Genomic DNA, 18,260 nt, shown 5'->3' with positions numbered 1-18,260 from the left:
CACAAAATCCCACCAAGCGTCAGGAGGAAGGCTGAGAATAGAATCTGCCTCCTAATAGAGAGTGTCAAGACTCTGGCAATACACATAGAAAATATTGATGTGACAGTTTCAGAAAAGATAATCTGTCAATTCGTGGTCACCTCCAACACAAAATTAAATTACATAGGCTGCTTATAAACTGAGGTACAAATTTATACTAAAAACTTGTAATTTCATATGCTGCTATTCCCTGAAAAGTGACTACTTTAATGGCTAAATAAAAGTAACCTTTAGCAACTAATCAGTTTCTAAAATTAGGTTATGCTTGGGGTTTTTTGGCTGAAGAAGTAATCTAATAGTTGGAGGAACTAATATTTATTAATACTTATAAGAGCTGGGCACTGTGGCAGGCACTAACCATGTAATCCTAAATATATATGAGGCAAAGGTGGATACTCTTCTCATGTTCACTTTTTAGATGAGAAAATTGAAGTGCAGAAAGATACATAACTGGAGCAAGATCACATCTTTCCTTATTCTTTTACTTAAAAAAGACAGAATAGGCATCATGTGCCGCAGTCTGGCTGGGCACGATTCAGGAGGCACTTGTCAAAAGAAACTAACTTTATTTTTAGAACTACAAATGCCAAACAAAACAGCTCCTCAGGAAAAAACCCTCAGAGCCCAACTGCCACCACCGGCTTCCCACAAGCCTCTCACCCCCAACAAACCTCACCACCTCCCACAATCCTCCTGCTCTTGAAGCTGATTGGCTGGGTCGTGTGGGTGGAGCCAAAGAAGTCCCCTAATGAGCAGCTCCGTGGAGGAGCCAATCAGCTAGATGTTGCTGGGGCCGCTGTGAGCCAATCATCAGCTGGCAGTCTGAAGGGCAGGGAAACAGCCCAATGAACATCACCGCAGAGGAGACAATCAGCTAGATGTTGCTGGGGCCGCTGTGAGCCAATCATCAGCTGGCAGTCTGAAGGGCAGGGAAACAGCCCAATGAACATCACCACAGAGGAGCCAATCAGCTAGATGTTGCTGGGACTGCTGTGAGCCAATTATCAGCCGGCAGCTGGAAGTTTGCTGGCAGCTGGAAGTTTGCTGGGGCCCCTTTGGCTGTGGCTCTCAACATCTCCCCCTCTCTGTTTAAACAACAAGCATGTGGCTTGGGGACCGTGCCTGCCTTAGGTTGTCCAATACTACACATGGTCCTTACCCGTCTTCGGATGAGCTGACCTCAGGGCGTCAGCCTCCTGTCTTAGGTTGGTACCATTGTAATTGGATCTTACCCGTCATTGACTACCGGTCCAGTATACAGCCACACCTGTGGAGAGGTCTTTGTCATGACAAGCAGAAGGGAGGACGATACACCAAGCCAACTGATGGCTCTTGTTGGAAAAATTGTACCACCAATGACATCATCAGCAGAAATACCCCAACACTACCACAAGTCGCTGCACCAACAGATAGTTCACAATGCATAATCTAGACAAGTCTAGGCAAGTTCTGCAAGTTCTGCACATAGTCTAGGCAAGTTCTACAAGCAGTTCAGTGATGGCTATTGCAGAAGCTGTAGATTAGTTTTATCTTTGTCTTCACCGGCACTGGGATGAAGATAGGAATTCTGGCAATAATGGCTAAAGAAAAAATTATGTAACATTCCAGAAGGCACTAAAAAAAACAATTTTCTTAACAATTTACATTGTCTTGAAGAGAATTATTAAATATGAAAAGGTAAGGTGAGAATTATTAAATATAATGAAAAGGAAAGGTGAAAGTAAACAAACAGATCTGTTAACCTCCTTTTTTGTTTACATATTAAAACAATTCTTAATAGTTATTTACCCAATTTAAATTAAACCATTTAAATCACGTGAATAAAAAAAATATTTGGATCCATTTTTTCATGAGCGCTCATCATATATGATATATGGACATACGTACATTCAAACATATAACACAAAACACAAGTGTGCACACATAATATAATACATATAACACATAACATAATAGTAAAGGTCTTATAACTTTTTACAGGTGAAATCTCCATTGCAATGTTTAAAAACTCTATAGTCAAAAAAAAAAAAAATAGAACTGATCAGCAAAACATTAACCTAGGTCTGTATGAGCTCAAAAAACAAAATAGAACTTCATGATATGGGAAAGGGCAATAATAAAATAGATATTGAAAAAAGCATCCTGGTTCTGTCGCAGATGTAAGGATAGCCAAATTGGAGTTTTGGATATCAGCTGTTATAGATTTGAGCCAAATCATCTTCTTTTTGGTCTGTAGAAATCGCTTTAGTTAATCTCTGTGGAATCCAAATCGGCTGCTGTTCTCCCTGTGGAAATACACAAACAGGCCCCCGACTCCAGACAATCACTGGGTCAGGATTTTAGTTAATCTTTCCGGAATCCAAATCGGCTGCTGTTCTTCCTGTGGAAACCACACAAACAGACCCCCGACTCCAGACAATTACTGGGTCAGGACCTTTCCATTGTCCTGTTAGAATATCTTTCCAAAGTACCTTGGGCTTATGTACATTTTTTGGACATATATGCCTTTCTGCAGCACTAAGTCCTGATGAATCCAAATTTAAAAAGTTTAGAGTAAAAAGGGTTATTTTAAGTTTATCTTTGGGGAATATATACCCCTTCCCAATTCCGTCTTTTTGCTTTAATAAGTACATTTTAATAGTTTGATGAGCTCTTTCAACTATGCCTTGTCCCTGTGGATTGTATGGGATTCCTGTTATATGAGTAATGCCAAATGATGAGCAAAATTGTTTAAAAGAGGTAGAAGTATAACCAGGGGCATTATCTGTTTTTAACTGTTTTGGAACGCCCACAGTGGCAAAATTTTGTAAGCAATGAGCTATAACATCTTTAGTTTTTTCTCTGGCATGAAAGGAGCCCATCAAAAATCCAGAAGAAGTATCAACTGTAACATGCAAATATTTTAATTTTCCAAATTCTGGCAAGTGTGTGACGTCCATCTGCCAAATATGGTTAGGTATCAGTCCTCTAGGATTGACTCCAAGATTAACTTGTGGTAAAAATGTCACACAATTTTGACATTGTTTTATTATATGTCTGGCTTGTTCCTTAGTTATTTTAAAATGCTTTTGTAAAGTATTAGCATTGACATGGAACCTTTTATGAAAATTTATAGCTTCTTCTAGTGTAGAGAAAATATGTATGTCATGTGTAGTTTTATCTGCTAAATCATTGCCCAAACTAAGGGCTCCAGGCAATCCTGTATGTGCCCTGATATGTCCTATAAAGAATGGATATTTTCTGTCCCAGATTAAACTTTGTATAGTGGAAAACAAAGAGAAAAGAGTAGAAGAAGGGGAAATCCTACCAGCATCTTCAAGGGATACTATAGCATTAACTATATACTGACTATCAGAAAATAAATTAAATACAGAATCTTTAAACATCACAAAAGCTTGTAATACTGCATTAAGCTCTACCTTTTGAGCTGATTGTTTGGGTACTAAAAATGTAAAAGTTTGATCAGGTGTAACTATTGCTGCTGTACCATTATTTGACCCATCAGTGAATATATTTGGAGCATTCATGATAGGTGTTTTTCTTGTCATTTTTGGAAAAATTACAGGATGCAATGACCAAAAAGACAATAAAGGATTAGATGGTAAGTGGTTATCAAATGAAACATTAGATTTGCACATGATTATTGCCCAAGTATTTAACTCATTAGCTAATTCATGAATTTGATTCATAGTATATGGAGTAATAATTTTATTGGGAGAAATTCCAAACACTCCCTTTGCTGTTTTTATTCCTTTGAGTATTAATTGTCCTACAGCCTCAGGATACCTAGTAAGAATAGTGTTAGGAGAATAAGATAAATGTATCCATAATAATGGACCTTCTTGCCAAAATACTCCTGTAGGAATATTTTTTGTTGGTAGTACAATAAATAATAAAGGCAAACTTACATCAATTCTATCCAAATGCATATTTTCCATATATGTTTCAATGATTTTTAATGCCTTTCTTGCTTCAGGCGTTAACATTCGGGGTGAATTTGGATCTGATGGACCTTTTAAGATATCAAATAAAGGTCCTAGATAAGGCCTTATCCAATTTATGTCTCCTAATAACTTTTGAAAGTCATTAAGTGATTTGAGTTGATCTACTCGTATTTGAATTTTTGGTGGACGGACCATGGTTGAGGATAATAGAACTCCTAAATAATTAATTGGAAAATTTAATGGTACTTTATCTATTGCTATCTCTAGATTATAATTTTTTAATAAATTTGTAAGTGTGGCATAACATTCTAGCAATGTGTTTTTAGCTTTGTGTGCTAATAATACATCATCCATATAGTGATATATTTGTAGTTCAGGATTTTGATTTCTATGTGGCTGGATTACTTTGTTAACATAAATTTGACACATAGTTGGGCTGTTAGCCATCCCTTGAGGGAGTACTTTCCATTCATATCTCTGATCAGGACCTTCATGATTCAGTGCAGGGATAGTAAATGCAAAACGTGGACTATCCTCAGGATGAATTGGAATTGAAAAAAAACAATCTTTAATATCTATAACTAAAACATACCAAGTTTTTGGCAAAGCAGACAATTGAGGAATCCCCGATTGAGCAGGTCCCATAATGACCATTTCATTATTAATGGCTCTTAAGTCTTGCAATAATCTCCATTTACCAGTTTTCTTTTTGATGACAAAAATGGGAGTATTATGGGGAGACACAGAAGGTTGTATATGTCCTTCCGCTAATTGTTGTTTGACCAGATCATGGGCTACTTGTATCTTTTCTTTAGTCAAGGGCCACTGAGGAACCCATACTGGTCTTTCTGATTTCCATGTAATTTTTATTGTCTCAGTGGCCCTTTGTGAAAATCCAACCCATGTCTGTCTGTTCCTTGATCTATTTGTATTGGTGCTGCTATACCTTGTTCTTGTTTTTCTAATCTTTTTCCTTTCCTAAAACCTTGTCTAGCCATAATAGTGGGTGCATTTTGATTGATGTTATTTGTTAATGTCAAACCTAATTGATCTAAGACATCTCGTCCCCATAAATTTACAGGAAGATGATCCAATACATATGGCTGTATAGTTCCTTCACATCCTTCAGGATCCTTCCAATCTAATACCATTGCACTTCTATGGGGATTAGTCGCCACTCCTAGGCCTCGAAGCGTTTGAGTGGCTTGTTGTAATGGCCAGTGTTTTGGCCATTCTTGACGAGAGATGATGCTAAGGTCTGCACCTGTATCCAGGAGTCCATTAAATTCATGTCTTTGAATATCTAGTTTTAGCATGGGGCGAGAATCTAAATTTAAAGAAAGCATAGCCCAATCTACACCTGTGGAGCCTAATCCCTTGGAACCTCTTTCTACAGCATGACTGGAAAATTTATCATGTAGGCTTGGTATTATTAGTAACTGTGCTATTCTATCTCCTGGTGAAATTATTGATATACCCTTTGGAGAACTGGCTATAATTTTTATTTCACCTTCATAATCAGGATCAATTACCCCAGGACTTATCAAAAGTCCTTTTAGAGTAGAAGAGCTGCGTCCCAATAATAAGCCTACTGTTCCTTTGGGAAGAGGTCCTTTTACCCCTGTGGGAATGATTTGAACTCCCATCTCTGGAGTTAGTACTGATCTGGTGGAGGCGCAGATGTCCAACCCTGTGCTCCCTCTGGTTTGTCTGATGAGGGATCTGATGGACAATGTGTCCTGGGCACTACCCTGATGGGGTTGCTGGGTTCCTCCAGTGCTCTGTATATTTGTGGTTTGGGGCCCCGGAGCATTGGGGCCCCCTGTCCATTTTTTGGCAACGGAACCCGATGCCTTTGTCCACGATATTGTGGATAAACACCTTGTCCTTGTTCGTTTTTTGATAATGGAGTACCTTCTGTGGTGGTTTGAGAACGGCATTCATTAGCCCAATGTCTCCCTCTACGGCATCGTGGGCAAATACCCGGTATTCTACTCCTTTGATACCTAGTTTTGTTAAACCCTCCTCCTATGGGGCAATTCCTTTTAAAATGTCCTGTTTGTTGACAATTGTAGCATGTTCTTGGCCTGGTATATAAAGCCTGTTTTACTGCAGCTGCCACAATTTGCCCTTGTTCATTAATGTCTCTGGCATCTAAAGCCTGTTTTACTGCAGCTGCCATGACTTGCTCTTGTTCATTAATGTCTCTACATAATTTAATATATGTGTTTAAATCTTCCTGTTTCCATGGTCTAATGATATCTCTGCACCAACGATTCGCTTGGTCATAAGCCAGTTGTTTTATTAATGGCATTGCTTGTTCTGTATTCCCAAAAACTCTGGTAGCTGTTTGAATAAGCCTATCTACAAATTCAGCGTAAGGTTCATTAGCTCCTTGTATTATCTTAGATAATTGACCTTGTAAACCTCCATGTCCTTGTAAAGTCTTCCATGCCTTAACTGCATCTACAGCAATTTGTAAATATACACCAGGATCATATGCAATTTGTTGCTGCCGATCCTCATAAGGTCCCTTTCCTAACAACATATCTAGATTTCTCTGAGAATAACCAGCTGCTGCATTTCGCCTAGCCGTCTCCTTGCAAAATTCCTCATTGGCAACCTTCCATAACAGGTATTGTCCTCCATTTAGCACAGCTTTACAAATATTAGCCCAATCTGCTGGCGTCATGTTTAAGTTGGTAATGGATTCGACCAAGCTTACAGTGAAGGGTGCTTGAGGACCATAGGTTGTTACAGCCTCTTTTAGCTCCTTCACTGTTTTGAAATTTAAACCCTGGTAAATTCGCTGCCCTCCTACCTCAAATACAGGGCATACTTGAGATCCTGTCTCAGGATCCCAACTATCAACTGCGGGGGTTGGGAGCCTCCTAGCATATGGAGGTGGTGCTGTTGATTGGACACTTATGCCCTCTGGTGATAGAGTGCTGTTAGTAGCAGTCTCCTGTAGAGGTGGTGCTGTTGGTTGGACACTTACGCTCTCTGATAGAAAGGTGTTATTAGCAGTCTCCTGTTGTAACTTTTCCCCTGATGGCTTTTTCTGCTCTAAACTTCCTTCCTCTGTCTCACTAGCTTAAAAGACCTTCTCTTTTACTTGAATCTTTTCCTCTTTCTGACTAACTTGAGAGACCTTCTCTTTTACTTGAATCAATATGTCTTCTCCTTCCTCTACCTTTGTCTGAACTGAAGGCTTTGGACTAAGCAAACCAGATACCAACGCCCACAATGGCAATGTGACAACTGGCAGAGTCCCTGGGTTGTTCTTTTCTATTCTTTTTAAATCTTCACCATGATGGTTCCATTGTGATATATCTAACAACTCCTCCTTAAAAAGCCATGGGCTACATTTTGTATTGTATCAACGTATGCCCTGACTGTTCTTGATTTTACTGAGATGCCTCCTTCCTCTAACAATTTACTTAACAGTCTTTCGGTTTGTTTTTTACTAATTTCTGTTCCCGTATTTCTACTATAATACAACCCAACAAGATAACACCAAACAAAACCGAGACAGAATGAAATAAAAATGGAACCACACAAAATCACTTTTTAGATGAGAAAACTGAAGTGCAGAAAGATACATAACTGGAGCAAGATCACATCTTTCCTTATTCTTTTACTTAAAAAAGACAGAATAGGCATCATGTCTTCCATTTTGGATATCATCCACTTCTAGAAACCTGATTTGTGAATTTTCAGGGACAGCAAGTGTCAATATTGTCTTCTGTGAAGTTGTGAAGCATCATACATTGTCACAGACAATGAATACTGGTTCCCCACAAGATTATTGGACTCACTCTTTATCCTTATCTGGATTCCAAATAAACTATTAAATAAAAATTTCAAAGAGGCAGGTTTTTATTCTACTCTGAAATAGTAACAAACCAATTTGTTGAACCTGGGGCATGGGCTACCACAGAGGAATCACAAGAAGTTAGAGGACCATCTGGGTGAACTACTTGTGCACTCATTGGCTTCATTCAGTGACCTTTATAGGACCCTCTAGTTTTAGTTCTTAATATGAAACTCTGAGGTTGCTCTTGATTTTAAGAAACGTCTTGGCAAAATGGAAAGAATTTGAGCAAGTAAGTAGATGTCAGTCAATAGAGGAAGTATAATTATGATGTTAGTAGTCAGTTTTATGTTGGGGAAAGAATTTTAGGAGATATGTGCTTTATTTTTTCAAAAATATTACTGTGGGGGCCAAGGTTGCTCTCAGCAGTAGAGCACTCACCTAGTGTGTGCTGGTTTCGATCCTCAGCACCACATAAAAATAAATAAATAAAGTAAAGGTATTGTGTCCAACTACAACTAAAAGGTAAATATTTTTTTAAATTACTGTGAATTTTTTATTGTATGAGTAATGAATGAATACATGCTTATTTTATAAAGAATCATAACACAGAAATATAGGAAGAAAAAGTGAATAGCTTCACCCATATGCCACTCTCCTGCCCTCTCTGTAGTAACTAGTGCTAACACAGGTGTACCTTTCCAGCAGGCATACATACATATAAAGGAAAGTTAACATTTGCTTATTTTACCTATATATTAGTACGATTTGCATATGTTTCTGTACTCTTACCATTAATGCATATAAATAAATATACCCACATTCTTTTTAAAATCTACAAAATGTTCCATATTAGGTTTTTCCATATTTCTGCCATTTTCCTATTAATGGCACTTTGGTCATTTGCAATTTTTCTGTTACACACAGTATTTCAGTAAACTTTCTGCATTAGTGCAAGAGAAAAGACAAAGGTGAGCTGAGAGCTGTGGTGCACACCTATAATCCCAGCTACTCAAGAATCTGAGACTAGAGAATTCCAAGTTCAAGGCCAGCCTAGGCAAGACTCTGTCTCAAAATAAAAAAAAAAAAAAAAAAAGGACTGGGAATTTGACTCAGTGATAAGAGTGCCCCTGAATGTAATCCCCAGTACCACCAAGAAGAAGGAAAAAAGGAAGGAAAGTCAAGTATACATTTTAAATTGTAGTAACAAGTTACCCTCCAGAACAGCTGCCTTTACATTCCACCAGCAGTTTGTGGAGAAACATTTTACCATACAGCCTTGCCAGCCCAAATTAAAACAACCTTTAAAAATACCATTAAGATATTTTAATTTTTAATTTGTTGTCTGATTGCTGCTTTTTTGGGGGGCAGTTGGGGTGCAGTACTGGGAGTGAACCCAGAAAGCCTCACATGTTCTAGGCAAGCATTCTACCTCTGAGCTGCAACCCCAGCCCTGCACATCTTTTGATTGACACACTGACTGGATTATCTGAAATCCCTTTCTTCTTCTGCCCATTTATTAAATGAATTGTCTATCTTTTGGATTACTGAGTCCATTTTTTATTAAAGACATTGACCCTTTGTCTATTTACATATGTTGTAAATATTGCCTCCTAATCTGTACTATCTTTTTATTGGGCTTATTTTGTCTTTTGGCATGGAAAACCTTAAAGATTATGTTATCAAATATATTTCTATTTTCCTTTATGATTTCTGAGCTCTTAGCTTGCTTAGAAAGAATATCTACCACCAGCACAAAACTCAACTCAAAATGGATCAAGGACCTAGGAATTAAACCAGAGACCTTGCACCTAATGGAAGAAAAAGTAGGCCCAAATCTCCATCATGTCAGATTAGGCCCCAACTTCTTAATAAAACTCCTGTAGTGCAAGAATTAAAACCAAGAATCAATAAATGGATGGATTCAAACTAAAAAGGTTCTTTTCAGCAAAAGAAATAATCAGTGAGGTGAATAGAGAGCCTACAGAATGGGAGCAAATGTTTTACCACAAGCACATTAGATAGAGCTCTAATCTCTAGGATATATAAAACACTCAAAAATCTTAACACCAAAAAAACAAATAACCCAATCAATAAGTGGGCTAAGGAACTGAACAGACACTTCTCAGAAGAGGATATATAATTAATCATCAAACATATGGGAAAATGTTCAACATCTCTAGCAATTAGAGAAATGCAAATCAAAACTACTCTAAGATTTCATCTCACTCTAGTCAGAATGGCAGCTTTTAAGAATCCAGACAATAGTAAGTGTTGGCAAGGTTGTGAGGGAAAAGGTACACTCATACATTGCTGGTGTGACTACAAATTTCCAATCTGGAAAGCAGTATAGAGATTCCTTGGAAAACCGGGAATGGAACCACCATTTGACCCAGTTATCCTGCTCCTCGGCTTATACCCAAAGGACTTAAAAACAGCAGACTTCAGGGACACAGCCATATCAATGTTTATAACAGCACAATGCACAGTAGCTAAATTGTGGAACCAACCCAGATGCCTTTCAGTAGATGAGTGGATAAAGAAAATATGGAACTTACTCAGCATTAAAAGAGAAGAAAATCATGGCATTTGCAGGTAAATGGATGGAGCTGGAAAATATAATGCTAAGTGAAATAAGCCAATCCCAGAAAACCAAAAGCTGAATGTTTTCTTTGATATGAAGATGCTGACTCATAATAGCAATGGAAAAGGAGCATGGGAGGAATAGAAGAACTTTAGATAGGGCAAAGGGGAGGGGAGGGAAGGGAGGAGGAAAGGGGGTAGGAATGATGGTGGAATGAGTTAGAGATTATTACCCTAAGTACGTGTATGAAGACACGAATAGTGTGAAAATACTTTATGTACAATCAGTGACTTGGAAAATTGTGCTCTATATGTATAATATGAAATGAATTGCATTCTACCATCATGTAGAACAAATTAGAATAAATAAATAATTAACAAAAAAGAATACCATTCTAAACTTTTTAAAAATTTATTCAATTTTTTACTTTATTTCTGCATTTGGATTTTATAGGAGATCCTTAACCCATTTGAAAATATAATATTGTCTATCCTGTGAAGTAGGGGCTACTAACTAAAAATGAAAAAACTAGTGAAGGCAAAAAAAGTTAAACAAGAGCCTGTGTATTTGTTTTTTCTGGCTTTATTTTTATTTATGTGAGAAGAGTGATTTCTTATGGTCTGCAGAATTAGAAAGGACAATTTTTTTTTTTTTTTTTTTTTTTTTTTTTTTTTTTGGTGTGTGTGTGTGTGTGGTGCTAGGGAATGAATCCATAGCCTTGTGCATGTGAGGCAAGCACTCTACCAACTGAACTGTATCCCCAGCCCATAGAAAAAACAAATTTTGTACATAATGTATCGCCCTAAAAGGAGAAAAGAGAATGAGGAAGACGAGGAGAAGAAGATAGAGGGAGAGAAATAATATTAGAGTGTCTGTAATAAAATAAGTTGGAAGAAGCCCTGTGTCTAGGGGATTGTCATTTGTCTGGTTCATCAAAACTAGTTCTTTATTCCTATCCCTAGTTATTCATTTCATTTAATTGGCATTTAAGTAGGACTTCCTTCAGCTTTAACTCATAAAATTGGTTGATGCAGACTTTAAAAGTTTGCCATTGTTTTTTAGGCAAAATGACCTCGGAGGTTTCTGATAGGGATTCCTTGAAAATTTATTGCAGAGACTAAACAAAAATTAGAAATTAAACCTTCTTGTAATATCCTTTCTTATAGTTGTGTATCTGCATGAGAAAGCAGTACTGTAGTAATTACATTTAGTTAGGATGGAGGCTTCCTGCCGCAGCTAGTCAGCACTGGATTTGAAGTAGAGGGCTTCCAAAATTCCATCTCTGATGAAGTAGAAGTTGAGCAACAACTAGTGAATTTTATGCCTATTTCATTCTTTTTGTGCATGGTTTTGCTTTGTTTTGACAGAAATAGGGATTGAACCAAGGCCTTGCATCTGCTAGGTAAGCATTATATCATTGAACTACATACCAAGCTCTTCTTTAAATTTTGAGACAGGATCTTTCTAAGCTGTCAAGGCTTGTCTCAAGCCTGCAATCCTCCTGCTTGAGCCATCCGAGTAGGTAAGAATACACTACATACTGTGTATTTCCCAGTAACAGTGTTGTTGTTCTTTGAAAGTGTTTTATATATACTGCAGGATAATGCAAATAAAGACAATGTAACACACACACACACACACAATCAAACTACAAAGTGAAGTCTAGGACTTATTTTTATTTGTTGGGATTATTGTTTGTTTTGTTTTCGTTTTTGTTTTCTTTAAATGGTACTGGGGACCCAACCCAGGGCCTCACATTTGTGAGACAAGTGCTGAGTTCCTTCAGCCCTCTATTCATTGGAGTTTTGTTCTCATTTTTATTCTTAGCATATGAAATATTAATCTTATAATAGATACTATGTCTTAGAGACCCTTGAAATAATCCTTTCCTCTACATGATTATGTCACCAACTTGGAATACACTCAGTCTTATTTTATAAGTTTTCAGCTTTTAGGGATTGCTTTTTGTGTGTTAAGTGCATTTTTTGAATGTATAAAACATTTACATTTCCAAAGAAGTTGTATAGTATAACAAGGTATATGCAGAGGTACTTCACTAATCCCTCTACCTTCTTCCCTTCCTCTAACAAGGTATATGCAGAGGTACTTCACTAATCCCTCTACCTTCTTCCCTTCCTCTTGAAAATAAAATTATTAGCGTTTGGTTTTCATTTCATTGTTTCTTTTTGCAAGAGAAAGCAAATGTGTGTGAATTCCTGTTCTGCACACACACGAACATGTAGCTGTCTATGCTATTCTGCATCTTGTTTTTTTCAGTTAAAGTTTCCATTACAGAGTTAAATGCATTTTAGGAAAAGCATGTTGGTCACTACATACACATACTTGTTTACTTACAACATCCATTATCTTCATATTATTTGCTTGTTTTTAGTCTCATTAAATTTGTTAATTCTATAATAGCTGTTTTTTTTAATTTAGAGTGTAAAATTGTGAACTATATAGATTATTCATTATCATACACACACTCATAACCAATTATATATAGTGCAAATCCATATCCTTCCAGGCCCCTCTCTGTTAAGAGAACAAGAACATTTGTAATTAAAATTTAATTATTGAATTATTGTACTAGGAATTTTTAGTTATCATTCCTAAAGTCATTATTTGTTAATTCCTAGACATTAGACACAAATTCATAAATTCTCAAATATAGTGCAAAAAAAGGTATCAAAATGATAAAGCATCTGTTTTCCTTATCTCCTTTTCTGAATATTTCTTTAAAATGGAGCTGAAGAAAATGAGTCACTAAATATGATTAGTTTTTTTATATATTTTTATTTTTTAGTTGTAGTTGGACATAATACCTTTAGTTTATTTATTTTTATGTGGTGCTGAGGATCAAACCCAGGACCTCATGTTTTCTCAGCAAGCATTCTACCACTCAGCCACAACCCCTGCCTTATGATTAGTATTAAGTGTAAATTTTATTTTACAAATTAATCACTATTAAATGTGAATTAATAGAATACATTTGTTAATCTAAAGTACTCAGATATAATCCCATTGAGTTTTCTCTTTTTTCATTTTTATCCTGAAAATTGGAATAGAAAGATTTTATTACATGAACATTTTTACCATTTTACAATTTAAAGTATAATTCAGAAAATGTTCCGATTTTCCCATTTTCTCAAGGTACTGGGAAAATCAGACTTTAATTTTCAGACTTTAGTTTTTTCTTCTCCAAAAAGAGCTCTTAGGGCTGGGAGTGTGGGTGAACACTTGCCCAGCACAGGCAACACTCTGCGCAGCACTGCCCCCACTGCCAAAAAAAAAAAACTCTCAAATCTTTATTTTTCTATTATTCTCAAGATTTAACTGCTGAGATTTAAGTTCATATTGCTTGCTTATTTTACTTTATTTTCTTCTGTCTAGGTGTTTTTTGATTTAATGAGGGAAATTCGAGCCAGAAAGATGGAAGACAGCAAAGAAAAGAATGGAAAAAAGAAGAGGAAAAGTTTAGCCAAGAGAATCAGAGAAAGATGCTGCATTTTATAATCAAAGCCCAAACTCCTTTCTTATCTTGACCATACTAATAAATATAATTTATAAGCATTGCCATTGAAGGCTCAATTGACTGAAATTACTTTAACATTTTGGAAATTGTTATGTATCACTAAAAGCATGAATTGGAACTGCACTGAAAGTCAAATTCACTTAAAAAAGAAATTAACGTGGCTTCACCATGAAGCAAAGTTCAACTTAACTTCATAATTGCCTACATTTATCACAGTCCTGAATGTAGCGTGTGAGCTTGTGTTTCTCGGGCAGTCTTTCTTGAACTGTTAAAAGAGGTGAAATGTGGGTGGGGAATGGGAGCAAAGACCACTTTCTCTGGTGTTTATTATAAAGTTTAAATTTTATATCATTTTAAAATGTCTTGGTCTTCTACTGCCTTGAAAAAATGACAATTGTGAACATGATAGTTAAAACTGTACCACTTTTTTAACCATTGTTATGCAGAATATAGAAGAAAAAGTTATTGGCATGGTTGTTGCATATGGTTAAACTGAGAGTAATTTGTGGATCTGCATTAATTACCTGGTGATTAACTTAGAAAAGTGGTGTAAACTTGTACATGGAAAATTTTGAATATGCCTTAATTTTGAAAATGAAAAATGCCCAGTTACACCATTCTAGGTGTGTTCTCACTAGTACTGTGGGCCCACTCACTGCCCCAGGAGTCCTGGTGAGAGAAGATCTTACCTTGCTTAGATGAAGTGCAGCTTTTGTATAGAAGATTCTTGAGAAATTACTATCTGCTAGGAGTCTGTCCAAATTAAAAATGTGTGCCATACTCTGGTTCTTAAGAATAAAGTTCCAGAGCTCCTTGATTGCTTTTAAATAAACTATAAGGTAGTAAAGGAAGGGCCAGCATGTACTTGTAAGATAATTTTAGACTATGAGGATTCAGCACCAGTTATGTTTGAGTGAACCTTTTTTTTCTCTTAAGATGCTGGTTCCTGGAAATCACTTTCTATAAGTGGTGAGCATTTAAGTGTTAAGCTTCTAATCTCCTGGAAACAGGGCACAGGAAAAAGTCAACAGTGCTATGCAAATTGCACTAGAACACTTCGGGAAATATTCATGCTTGCCACCTGTCCTCTTCTAAATTTGTTCTCATGAGGTTACGGTTTGGCTTTATGGAAATTATTAGTATTTGTAGTCTGTTTATGTTCATAGTGAAGAACACTGTAACTACATTTTTCTAAAGTTAACATCAACCAATCAAACACAGGTATAGTGCAGAAAATGTTTGGCTCACAGATCAAACATTAGACTGGATCACCATTGTATGGTGTTCCCACGGGAAGAATTCTAGTGTGTTATTTAGGAACATAATTTCAATGGGAAGTTTACCACTATCAGATTTTTCTTATCCTCTTTAGGATGTGGCTAAGACAGTTGATTGAACAAAGTTTATCTTTCTGTTGCTCAGTCCTAATGTTTTAAAAGGTCAAAGATGTGTTCAGGCATTCCAGGGAACAGGTGTGTATGTAAAGTTATCAAAAATAGGCTTTTTAGGAACTCAACTCTTTAGATATGACATCCAGCTTGTCATGTTAAATATTTGTCCTTAAGGGTTTGAGATGTACATCTTTCATTTCATATTCCTCATGAGCTATGCCATGTGCAGAATTAAAGTTACCAGTGTCGCGCTGGCCAGCAGGCCCAGCAGTCTCCAGTGTACTCACTGCAGTCTTATTGAACCAGGGGTCCTAACCACTAACATCGTGACTTTGCTTTGAGACCTTTCCTCTCCTGGGTACTGAGGTGCTATGAAGCCAACTGACAAAGATGCATCACATGTCTTCGGCTGATGCCACTACCCGATCGTTTATTTGCAATTTGAGCCATTTAAAGACCAATAAACTTCCTTTTTTAAAATGTTTGTGGTGTTACTTGATGTTTACAATATGACAGTTTGTTGACGGGGGCATCTTTTTATATATATTTTTTAATTGTTTATGGACCTTTATTTTATTCATTTATTTATATGTGGTGCTGAAATTCGAATCCAGTACCTCACATGTGTGGGGCAAGTGCTCTACCACTGAGCCACAACCCAGCCTGGGGTCATCTTTATCAGAGATTTGAGGGACAATCTTTTTTTAAATTTTTTTTTAGTTGTTGATAGATCTTTATATTATTTATTTATATGTGGTGCTGAGACTTGAACACAGTGCATCATACATGCTAGGCAAGCGCTCTATAACTGAGCCACAATTCCACCCCTGAGAAACAATCTTTTGAGCCATCAGTTTGGGGACATCCTTTGTATAATGCCAGATTTCAAGTTACAAACAGTGGCTCGGTATTGAACACAAAGTCAAGTTGTAATTGGCATAATTCAGATTTCACTGTGCGGACCCATTCTTAGCACTAACATGGAATATGATATTAAATACTATGCACCAAACAAAGTTAGAGTAAGTTCTCCTCTCAGACTGAATTAGCATGTTTCGTCTCAATTATTTGGCAACCTTATATTAGTACTGTAAGGGTAAACCAGCAAAACATTTACTAAAATTCCTGTACAGGTTCCAGAGTAATCCTTTTTATTAACCCACTAGTCTCTTTTTGCAAATTACTTTCAAAATCAAGGAGAGGAAGTAAAGTTAAAGGCAAGCCTGGTGTGTTTGCACACGCCTATAATCCCAGCAACTCAGAGGCTGAAGTGCTAGTATCTTGAGCTTGAGGTCAGGCCTGAGCAACTAAGACCCTGTCTCAAAAATAAAGAGGACTGGGGGTGTGTTGCTCAGTGGTAGAGAACTCCTGGGGTCAATCCCCAGTATCGAAAAAAAAAATTTTTTTTAATCAAAATATCAGAAACTTAAGTCTAGTTCTTAACTCTGGCTAGCTGCCCCGCTAGCACATCTACATGTAAGGTCTGTATCTGTATTTAAATGTAATACTTAATCCAATGAGATGAGTGCCTTCATTGACCCATATTTTGCACACACAGAAACAGATCATTTGAGTAACTGACCAAAGGCCAGGAAGCTAACTTTTTTTTTTTTTTTTTTTTTTGGTACCAGGGATTGAACTCAGGGACACTCAACCACTGAGCTACATCCCCAGCCCTATTTTGTATTTTATTTAGAGACAAGGTCTCATTGAGTTGCTCAGTGTCTCCCTTTTCATTGAGATTGGCTTTGAACTTGCGACCCTCCTGTCTCAGCCTCCTGAGTTGCTAGAATTACAGACGTGCCCCACTGCACCTGGCTAAAGCTGACAATTATTAACTGGGATTGGGGGCAAGAAATCAGTTTCCTGAAACCATGTCCTTACTCACTACACCGAAGAGAAACAGAGTGGAGCTCAGACTATAGTCAATTTTTCATTTAGTACTAAGGTGGGAAACAACTGGGGATTTCTTATTCATTCAAGGGATTGTCTTCAGAAAGCTTTGCAGATGTTGCCATGTAAACAGCAAAGAGGCCTCTTCTGGTTGCTAAGATTAGCTTTGGGAGGGAAAACCTTGTGCAGAAGTCAGCTGCAGAGTCTGGCCTTACTGTGCTTTTTTCCATAACATCAGTAAAGAGGCAGCCTGCCTTTGGCAGCCTGGAGCTTTCGTTTCATGTTTATTTAACTGAAAATAATTTCCCAGTCCTTTGCTCCAGCAGCTCTGCATGCAGCTGTGTAGAGGATTGCCTGTAGATGCATGGCAAAGTGGTAGGGAGAGATCTTTAGTCATCTGCATTCTCAATCAACACCCAGACACCTTTTCTAGGAATGAGAAGGTGAGGGGCATTTAACATCTGTTTAAGAGAGGCTGTAAACCGTGATAACTTGCATAGCTAATCCTGTAGAAGGATAAGATTGCTTTTATCAGAATGCCAAGGAAAACAAAACAGCTTGTTTAGATACTTGTAAGCATCAAGCCATTAGAAAATACTCCTAAGGGCAGAGTGTTTGAAACAGCCAAAAAAGAAGTGTAAAGGCTTGTTGAACTGGAAGGGAAAGGAGCTGGTGTGAAAGCCAATTTCTGGAGCTCTGCAAACAGGCCTGCAGCAGGTGGGTGGTAGAATTCCAGGTTGTACCCTGATGGTTGCATCATCGTGTAGCAATTCTGGCTTATGGACTGATCTTCATAATTGATGTGAGATTTGATGGAAGGATTAAGACGGTTTTCCTAGGATCCTAGGAATTGTCTTACAAGGGACCTTAAAAGCCATTCCCTCAGTTCACAGTTCAGAAGAAAGAATGAATGAGACAGGATCCCATGAGTAATATAAAAACCCGAATTAAAACGCAGGTCTTATGTATATGAATACACCACAGTGAATCTCACTTGTGTACATCCACAAGACTGGGATTCTATTAGGAATAAGATATATTCTATGATTGTATAAATATA

At 37.2% G+C, this 18,260-nt stretch overlaps 1 protein-coding gene across 3 annotated transcripts in view; it reads left to right on the top strand.

Moving 5' to 3' along the window:
- Window positions 1-15,787, top strand: part of RALA (RAS like proto-oncogene A) — a 70,052-nt gene extending 54,265 nt beyond the window's left edge. Inside the window, exon 5 of one of the 3 annotated variants that reach the window (XM_081285656.1) lies at window positions 13,775-15,787. In XM_081285656.1, the coding sequence (XP_081141782.1) occupies window positions 13,775-13,897 (123 nt within the window). In that variant the 3' untranslated portion in view covers window positions 13,898-15,787. The other 2 variants (XM_081285657.1, XM_081285658.1) reach the window with 2 other exon arrangements.
- The last annotated feature ends 2,473 nt before the right edge of the window (window positions 15,788-18,260 follow it).

This window comes from Spermophilus citellus (genome assembly GCF_964194105.1).
Source record: "Spermophilus citellus genome assembly, chromosome: 3".
Classification (NCBI taxonomy): domain Eukaryota; kingdom Metazoa; phylum Chordata; class Mammalia; order Rodentia; family Sciuridae; genus Spermophilus; species Spermophilus citellus.
The sequence above is the reverse complement of the archived record's forward strand: the minus strand, read 5'-3'. Positions and strand labels throughout refer to the sequence as shown.